Raw genomic sequence first — 10,116 nt, 5'->3', positions numbered from 1 at the left:
CAGGCAGGAAGTGTAGCAGACCTACTACTTCTGCTTTGAGTCAACCATCACTCTCATACCCTTGAGAAATTGTTCAGGATGTGATGACATGTTCCAGCTAGGTCCAAGGTTACATTTTCTCATTCCCAAGGTTTTGATCTGTATCCACCTTTCTTGGGTTTTATGGGTCATTTATCATGAGGAAACATGACCTATAATTAAAAGTTTAGAAGGGCTAAACTTTTCTTACTTAAATCAAAATATAAGTATTCTTAATATAAATTCCAGAACTCTTAAATGGACCCCAGTTCTCTGGTACATGTGACCTGGGCCATTCTTAGAACTGACCAAAGTGAAGATGCTTCAGAGTTACAGGTTTATAGGTTTAAGTGATCTCTTATGTTACTAAGAGGCCTAATGTATAAGATCTTCTCTTAGCCCCAAAGTATAGTGTAGCTTTGCCATTCACTGTCTTCATCAGTTTGGTTAAAGCTAACCTGTTTCTTGTTTTTAGGTTAACTACATATATTTTCCCCTGTTAAGACCAAGAATGAATATAAGAACCAAGTCTCCAAAACAAAAAAGTTTTTATATATTCCTGTGAGCTGCATTTATTATCTAAACTATATTCACCATACATATTTATTGCCATGATGTTTTGCTATTCTTCCTGTGCTCCCTTAATTTTGCTTTTAATTAAGATTTTTGTCCCCTTTTTGATCTTTAGGAAAATTAAAGTGTGGGATCTTGTAGCTGCTTTGGACCCCCGTGCTCCTGCAGGGACTCTTTGTCTACGGACTCTTGTGGTAAGAGTCTTATTGTTTAAGGGAAGTTGCGGGGTAGGAAGGAGAAGAAATTAAACATTGATGTGCTGTGGAATACAGATCTGGATTTGATAGTTAAAACCTCACAAAACCTACTACTAAGTGGAAAGGCAGCCAATACATGACAATAAAATATGTTTATATAGCGCCTTTCATCCAAAAGTGCTTCAGAGACTGTATATGGAGAGAAATGTGGCAGCTGTTTAACAGCTGCACAGCAACTCTCCACATCAGTTTAGTACAGGAAGTGAATAAGAATTCTGTATCCACCAGAAACAGTAGGGGGTTCTTAGGGAGAAGAAACATAATTGCTCAAATTGGAACCTGTCCAGAATCTGAGGACCTGCGCACCTGTGCCTACAAAAAGTGCCATGGGAGTCTGTGTGAACCCCTGGTCAGCCCCTTAATTCTACATCCTATTCAAGGCATGCTGTCTCCAGCAACTTGAATCCCATCTTTTTTATTCTTTGTATATACTCCCTTGCCTGAACATCTTGACATTTGGAAGAAAAAGTGACTCAAAAAGATCTTGTATCACCTTCAAAAGCACTAAATTCTTTATCATGCCAAAGGCCTGGATTAGAAAATGTTCTCAGTATAAAAGCTGCTTCTATTAGAAAAAGATTAGATGGGGCACTAGAGAAGACAGTCTTTTGCACAACTCAGGGAAAAGATGAGAGCAAGAATTTGAAGGTCCAGTATTCTGAATCCTGGCTCAACATTTAGGTATTCCTTGCTCTGAAGAAGAGAGATACATTTCTTTGTCTTCCTTGTTGGATTTAAAGCTCATTATTTCAGTACAATACATGCTTTATTTTCATGTTTCACACATGTTTTTTAAAATGTGTACTTTCATTTACAATTAATCTAGGTCTGGTTTTTAAAGTATAATTTACATACAGCAAAATTTGTCCATTTTTAGTGTACTGCTATGAATTTTACAGATGTGTAACTACCACAATCAAATTATAGAAAATATTTATCATTTCCCCAAAATTGTGTCCCTTAGAATCACCCCTCGCAACTATTCATCTCATTTCTGTCCCTGTAGTTTTATTGTCTTACAAATGTCATATAAATTAAATCATACAGTATGTAGCATTTTGCCTTTGGCTCTTTTTACTTCATTTAAGATTCATCCATGTTATTGCATGTGTTAGTACTAAGTTCTTTTTTATTGTTAGGTAGTATTCCATTGTGTGGATGAACCAATTTGTTCATTCACTCACCAATTTAAGGACATTTGGGATGTTTCCAGCTTTTGGTGATACTGAAAACATTCCCATGCAGGATTTTGTATGTACATATTGTTTCATTTTTCTTGGGTAAATACCTATAACTGAAATTTCTATGATAAGTGTATGTTTAAATTTAAAAGAAGTACTAAGCTATTTTCCAAAGTGGCATTTTGGAAGTTTGCAAATGTATGCCACTTTACATTTCCACTAACAATGTATCAGAGTCCCACTTTTCCACATCCTTGATAGCACTTAGTATTGTCAGTTTTGTGTGTGTGTGTTTTTTAAGATTTTTAAATGATTTTTAGGGGGAGAGAAAGAGAAACATTGATGCAAATGAACATTGGTCAGTTGCCTCCTGCATGCACCCTACCAGGAATCGAGCCTGCAACCTAGGCCTGTGCCCTGACCAGGAATCAAACTAGCAACCTTTCGTTGCATCGGTCTATGCCCAAGCAAATGAGGCACACTGGCCAGGGCTAGTATTGTCAGGGTTTTTTTTTTAATTAATAACCATTTGAATGAGTGTATAATGGTTATAGTTTTAATTTGCATTTTTGTGATAACTAATGGTGTAGAACATCTTTTCATGTTCTTTTGTGAAGTGTCTGTTCAAATCTTGTCCTCATTTATTGAGTTGTCTTAAATTTTTAAAAGAGATTTATCCTATATAATAAAAGGGTAATATGCAAATTGACCCTAACAGTGGAACGACCGGGAACGATCGTTCACTATGACATGTACTGACCACAAGAGGGCAGGTGCTCAATGCAGGAGCAGCCCCCTGGTGGTCAGTGAGCTCCCACATGGGGAGCTCCACTCAGCCACAAGCCAGGCTAAGGGCTGCAAGCTCTGTGGCAGTGGCAGAAGCCTCTCCCGCCTCCTCGGCAGTACTAAAGATGTCCGACTGACGGCTTAGGCCCACTCCCTCCAGGAGCCTAAGCCGTCAGTTGGACATCCCCCAAGGGCTCCTGGGCTGCCAGAAGGATGCCAGCTTAGGCCTGATCCCCTGAGGAGTGGGCCTAAGCCGGCAAGTGGACATACCCCAAGGGGTCCCGGACTGTGAGAGGGCACAGGCCAGGCTGAGGGACCCCCGCCCCCCAAGTGCACAAATTTGTGTGCACTGGGCCTCTAGTTGAAATGTAATTGACGTACAATAAAATATGCAACTTAATAAATTTTAACATATGTACGTACCAATGAAACTATCACTTCAACCAAGATAATGAACGTATTCTCATACCTCCTATGTAATCCTTCCTTCCCATTCTGCCCATTTCCCCCCGCTCCAGTCCCCAAGCAGCCAGTAATCTGCTTTTTGTTAATGTTGATTAGTTTGCATTTTTATGGTTTAATTAATGGAATAAAAAAAGAGTATGTACTCTTTTTGCCTCTTTTCATTAAGCCTAATTATTTCTATATTCTCCTATGTTGTTGATGTAAATCAGTAGTTCATTGCTAAGTAGTATTTCATTGTATGGTTATACCACAATTTATCCACTTGCCAGTTGGTGAAAATTTGGATTGTTTCCAGTTTGGGGCTATTACAAATAAAGTTTCTATAAACATTATGTGCAAATCTTTATATGACCATATGCTTACATTTCTCCCAGATAAATCCTAGGAGCAGAATTTCTAGATCATATGGTAAATGTACGTTCAGTATTTCTAGAAACTGCCAAACTGTTTTCCAAAGTAGTTGTACCATTTAACATTGCAATACAACAGTGCAGTTACTCCACATCCTCACCACTACTTAGTGTACAGTCTTTTTAATGTGAGTCATTCCAAGTGTCCGGTGGTACCTCATTTTGATCTTAATTTGCATATTCCTAATGTTAATGTTGAGCATCATTTCATGTGTTTACTTGAACACATACCTATTTTGGTGAAGTGTCTGTTTGAATCTTTTGCCCATTTTTTTTAATTGAGTGGGTTTCTTATTGAGTTTTGAGTTCATTATGTGGATGGTATGAGGTATGGTTTAAAATTCATATGGATATCCAGTTGTTCCAGTACCATTTATTCAAGACTCTCCTTTTTCCTCTGAATTGCCTTTCATCTTTGTCAAACCTGTTAACCATATATGTGGGTGTCTCTGCTTATGGACCTATTCAGTTTCAATGATCATTTTGTCTATTTGTCTATCTTGATACCAGTATCATATTAACTTGGTTACTGCGGCTTTTTAATAACTCATGAAACCTAGTAGTATAAGTCCTTCAATTTCGTACTTTTCAAAGTCTTTTGGGGTCTTTTGAATTTTCATGTGAATTTTAGAATCTGCCAATTTTACCCCCCACCTCCACCCAATAAACCTGCTGAGGTTTTCATTGGGATCATGTTAAATCCAGGTCAATTTCGATTGGAGAAAAGTAACTCTTAACAATACTGAGCTTCTGATTCATGAATACAGTATATCTCTCTATTTCTTTAGGTCTTTTAAAAAATTCTCAAAAATATTTTATAGCTTTCAAAGGTCTTATACGTCTTTTGTCATATTTATCTCTCATATTTCATATTTTTAATGCTGTTGTAAATAGTATTTTGAAATTTCTGGATTGTTCATTGCAAGTATGTACAAATACGCTTTTACTTCTTTTTCAACCTGTGTACCTTTATTTCTCTTTCTTGTTTTCTTGTACTGACTAAGATCTTCAGTACAATGTCCAAAAGAATTAACAGTGGATGTCCTTTTCTTGGGGAAAAAGCATTTGGTCATTCACCATTGTGTGTGTGTGTATGTGTGTTAGCTTTAGGTTTTTCGTAGATAAAATCGGGATATTAGAAGTTCCTTTCTGTTCCTCAATTGCTGAGAATTTTTATTAGAAATAGATGTTGGATTTTGTTAAATGTTTTTATCTGCATCCATTGAGATGATCTTATGTTTTTACCTTTATTCTGTTAATTGGTTATTACATTGATTTTTGAATGTTAAGCACAACTTTGCATCACTACAAATTTCATGAACATTAAAAGGATAATAATAAAGGAATACTATGAACAACTCTATGCCCCAAACTTGATAGCCTAGATGAAATGGACAAATTCCTTGAAAGATATAATCTTCCACAACTCACTTCAGAAGAAATAGACAATCTGAATAGGCATATATGTATTAAAGAAATTGAAGCAATAATTAATAACCTTCCAGGATGGAAAGCACCAGGCCCAAATGGGTTCACTGGTGAATTCTACCAAATGTTTGAGGAAGACATTATACCAGTTCTGTACAATCTCTCTCAGAAGATATAAGCAGAGTGCATACTTCCTCATTCACTCTGGGAGGCCAGAATCACCATAATACCAAAACAAGACAAAAATATTGTAAGAAAAAGAAAAAAAAATATTATAAGAAAATAAAACACAATTTCATAACTAATATGAGTTTATTAGGTAGACTTTTTGGTAATATTGTGAACCATTTGCTTCAGCTTTCAGTGTGATCTTTACTCTCCTTATGTTTAGTGATTTCACAATGAGGGAAATTTCTGAAACTATTTTAAAGGTATGCCAATATTTTTCAAATCTCAATAAGATGAAGTAACTTATATTAAGATAAATTTTAACAAAATATTAGGAGATTGAATCCAACAGTGTATAAAAAGAATTACACATCATGATCAAGTAAGATTTATTCTAGTTATACAAAGCAGGTGTAATATTCAGAAACCAGTTAATGTAATCCATCACATCAAAGGTTAAAGAAAAAAAAGCACATGACTATATCAATAGATGCATTTGGCAAAATCTAACATCTATTCATGATAAACTCTCAGCAAAGTAGAAATAGAGAGGAACTGTTTCAACTTCATAAAGAAATATGCAAATTACGCCAAAACCGGTTTGGCTCAGTGGATAGAGCGTCGGCTTGCGGACTGAGAGGTCCCAGGTTCGATTCCGGTCAAGGGCATGTACCTGGGTTGCGGGCACATCCCCAGTGGGAGATGTGCAGGAGGCAGCTGATCGATGTTTCTCTCTCATCGATGTTTCTAACTCTCTATCTCTCTCCCTTTCTCTCTGTAAAAAATCAATAAAATATATTTAAAAAAAAAAGAAATATGCAAATTAAAACTCCAATAAAATACCACTATACTACAAATCTATCAAAATAACTAAAATTTAAAAGATTGTATCAATTTGTTGAAGATGTGGATCAACTGGAACTCTGATACATGGCTGGTGGGAGTATAAATTGGCACAACTTTTTAAAAATTGCTTCACCATATCTACTAAAGCTAAACATACAGTTCTACTCCTAGGTGAAATGAGTGCATATATCTATCAAAAGACATGTATATAAATGTTCATAGGAACTTTATTTATAATAGCCAAAACTACAATCAGCCTTGTATATCCACCAAAGGAGACGGGAAGGTATAGTGTGTTCATATAATGGAACATTAACCAGTAATAACTAAATGAAAAAAGAATGAACTTCTGTTGCATGCAGTAACAGAGAGTAATCTTACACTGTTGAACGAAAGAAACCAGGCAAAAAGAATACATGCTGTTATGAGTGTATCAATAGGAAATCGAAGAACAGGAAAAAAGAATTGATGAGAGCATTGGGGTGAAGGTAGTATCGACTTTGTAAGGGGCATGAGAGTGCTTTTTGGGATACTAGAAGTGATCAGGGCGGTGGTTACTACAACGGTATACAAAATATCCTTATAACTGCTTATGAGATTCAATTAAATTATGATTTTTACAATCTGGTTGGCCTCATATAGGTAGCTTGAAAATGGCCAGGATAGGAATTTTTGTTTTTTTTGTGTTTGTTTGTTTTTGTTTGTTTGTTAATCCTCACCCAAGGATATTTTTCCATTGATTTTTAGGGAGCGTGGAAGAGAGAGGGAAAGACAGAGAGAAACATTGGTGTGAAAGAAACACATCGATTGGTTGCCTCCTGCACGAGCCCCCCGACCAGGGCCTGGGCGGGGAGGAGCCTGCAACCACGGTACATTCCCTTGACCAGAATCGAACCTGAGACCCTTTGGTCCACAGGCCGACGCTCTATCCACTGAGCCAAACCAGCTAGAGCCAGGGTAGGAATATTTACACCATGAAAATGTGCAGATGCTTTTACAATTGGGGAGAGTTCACTAGCTGATAAACTCTTACCAGCACACCATGTCTTATTGCTCATCAGTCCTTGGCCTCTAATTGTAGAAGAACCCAGAGGTACAGAGAGAGGCTAGGCCGGGGAAGCACTGTGAGGAGTGGTCTGGTTCAGCCTCAGCCTAGGAGCGATAGCAGTGAGACTAGCATGCTATTGGCATGCCTCAGCTCTAGCGAATATTGCTTTGATTATGTATGAAATCACCTGCCCAGTAGTTGACTTTTCCATCCTGCCTTTAATTCAAATTAATTTTTTTTCTTTGTGTTCTTGAAATAGCTAAATGATAGAGAAAATTAATCAGGATAACATAGCCTTTTCGTAGACTCCTTTTGACATGTTACTGAATTTGTCCTTTTGATTCTGAGTAGTTCAGAAGTTTCTGTTTCTGCTTCTTTAGGAGCATTCTGGAAGAGTTTTCCGACTCCAGTTTGATGAATTCCAGATTGTCAGTAGTTCACACGATGATACAATCCTCATCTGGGACTTTCTAAATGATCCAACTGCCCAAGCTGAACCCCCCCGCTCCCCTTCTCGAACATACACCTATATCTCCAGATAAATAATCATATACTGACCTCAAACTTGCCCAGGTATGAAAAAGAACTGTGTGCATGGCACTGTGGGTAGGAGATGGAATGTTGGCTGTAAGGTGTTGCTAGTTCATGGAGCTTCTCATGTCCTTTATCTTTCTAAGTCCTGTAAAGCAAGGGAAGCTGCCACCATGAGACAGGGCTGGGGCTGCATATTGGATGCTGCCTTCATCAAGGAAGCCAACCTCAGTTCTAGATGATTCTGAAATTAGATCTAGATGACCCTTGTGCAATAGAACTAATAATTCCTGCCCCAGTTATCTAATAGAATTGTTCAAAAAGTAAGAGATTTAGCCTTGGCTGGGCAACTCAGTTGGTTAGATCATCATCTAGATACGCCTAGTTACAGGTTCCATCCCAGGTCAGCCCGGTAAGGGCACATACAAGAATCAACCAATGAATGCATAAATAAGTGTAACAACAAATCAATGCTCTCTCTCAAAAAAATTTTTTTAAATAAATAAATAAAAATTCAAAAAACTTTCAAAAGAAAGATTTGAATCAGTTTCAAAACTAAGAGTAATGACTCAAAAGCCTGTGGCTTTTTGTAGTTCCCAGATTAAACCAGTACTTATAATTAAAGACCCGTTAAATCAAGTAGGTAGTCAAATGTACCAATGGGAAAATCTCATGGTGAATAAGCTGGCCTCTCACAGCTCTATTAGTGTCATTTGATTTTTAAAAGTTAGCTTTTTAAAATCCTTATCGCCACTCCCCACCTCCTCTAAAAATGAACTGTCTTTTGACCTTGGAAGTGGCTCTGAGTTGGTGAGAACTCCATGTATTCTCCCACTCAAGTCTTCATCCTCCCTCAGAGGCAGGAAGAGATCCTAAAATTCATCTTCGTCTATTTGTGGTATATTCACATACATTCGGTGATGGTTGTTTGGGGGGAACTGCACTACTGCTGGGAGCCTTGCCATCATTGTGATTTCTCATTTCCCACACTTGCCTCGATGCCTGTGAAGGAAGTGCACACTTTGTACACTTTTCTGCACATCTTTTTACGTGGTTCTTCTGAGTGGGTGGTTTGTGCCCTGCGGGGCTCCTGTCAGTGCTCACGTCTTACAGAGCACATGCTGCTTCCTCATCCCTCCGCCGCCTCAACCAAGTCACACAGGCACACCTTGGTGAGAATTCTAGCTGTGTGTGCTTGGGCAAGTAACTTCCCACAGCCTTAGTTTCCTTATTAGCAAAATGAGGGTTGCCGTACATAGTACACAGAGCTGTTGTGAGGGTTGCATTGAAATGTTATGTGTAAATTCTTAGTGCTTGGCACAGTGCCTAGCACCTAACAAGTCCTTAGTAAAAAGTGGTTTATTAATGTTAATATTGTAATCATGTTACCTTTCCCCTCCTTTTGCCAAAATTTTCTGCTCCTGAGTTTTCTGTGGCATTTTGCCATATTTAATATTGTTCCTGATGCTCTTACAGCTTATGTCTCCTTCTCCTCTCACCCCTAAAACATACACACACATCCCATAAGAGTCTGTCTCAGGCCTTCCTTCCTTATCTAAGCTCCCTTCTTTGGCTGCCTTGTCTCTTCCCAAGGCTTCAGCTCTCATCGCAGTGTAGATGACCCTCAAATTTGTATCTCTAGTCCCAACCTCTGCCTTAGTCTCCAAGCCACATATCCAGCCACCACCTACACATCTATCTCTGAAGACACCCACTGTAGTCACTCTGTGGAAGCATAGTGGCCCTTAACATGACAGTGAGCCCCCTGCCAAGTCCCCAGACAGGCCATGTAGCCTTTAACGGAAGCTCCTGCTGGTCACAGGCCAAGAGCAGGCATTACGAAGGACCTCGGAGCCTTTCTCCTGTTTGACAGCTAAGTTAGTTCTTTTTCTCATAGAGCAAGTGAGAAATACAGGGAAAGGGACTAATGATTATTTGCTCTGTTTTCGCACAGGATCGTTAAAGTTGCGGCATTTAACGTATCCGCCAATACCAGGATGAACAACAACAGTAATGATCAAAACATTACCCGCTGTCCCCGGACTAGCCGAGGAGTGGGGCTTTGAGACCCCTGTTGGGACACAGTGGTCTGCAGTCGACTCAGGAGAGTCTACTCAGCACAGCTGACTGCTTCCGTGCTGCTATCAGATGTCTTTTATCTTTCGTGAATGATTAGAACTTTGAAACCTCACCTCACTTCCCCTCCTCCTTTCCCCTGTGCACCTGTTTTTTCCTCATTTGGTTCCAGACAAAGATGACTTATAAATATATTTAATGTTTTGCCAGAATCTCTCTTGCTTTGCCGTTAAGCAGAAGAACTAGTTTCCCTATATACCTGCTGGGAGAGACCCACTTCTAGGGGAGAGGGGGATACAACTTCAAGCCAGACAGCACAGTGTCTCCCT

General features: G+C 38.7%; 1 protein-coding gene across 22 annotated transcripts in view; it reads left to right on the top strand.

Annotated features, from left to right (window-relative positions):
• The window catches only part of BTRC (beta-transducin repeat containing E3 ubiquitin protein ligase), a 166,638-nt gene extending 156,639 nt beyond the window's left edge, over positions 1-9,999 (top strand). For all 22 annotated transcript variants that reach the window (XM_015559324.1, XM_006756529.2, XM_006756531.2 and 19 more), the window contains 3 exons: positions 707-785; positions 7,561-7,753; positions 9,666-9,999. In XM_015559324.1, coding sequence (XP_015414810.1) covers positions 707-785; positions 7,561-7,722 — 241 coding nt within the window. In that variant the 3' untranslated portion in view covers positions 7,723-7,753; positions 9,666-9,999. The remainder of the gene's footprint in view (positions 1-706; positions 786-7,560; positions 7,754-9,665) is intronic.
• Positions 10,000-10,116: the final 117 nt, after the last annotated feature.

This window comes from Myotis davidii, unplaced genomic scaffold, assembly GCF_000327345.1.
Source record: "Myotis davidii unplaced genomic scaffold, ASM32734v1 scaffold332, whole genome shotgun sequence".
Classification (NCBI taxonomy): domain Eukaryota; kingdom Metazoa; phylum Chordata; class Mammalia; order Chiroptera; family Vespertilionidae; genus Myotis; species Myotis davidii.
This window is presented reverse-complemented; position numbering and strand designations above follow the sequence as displayed.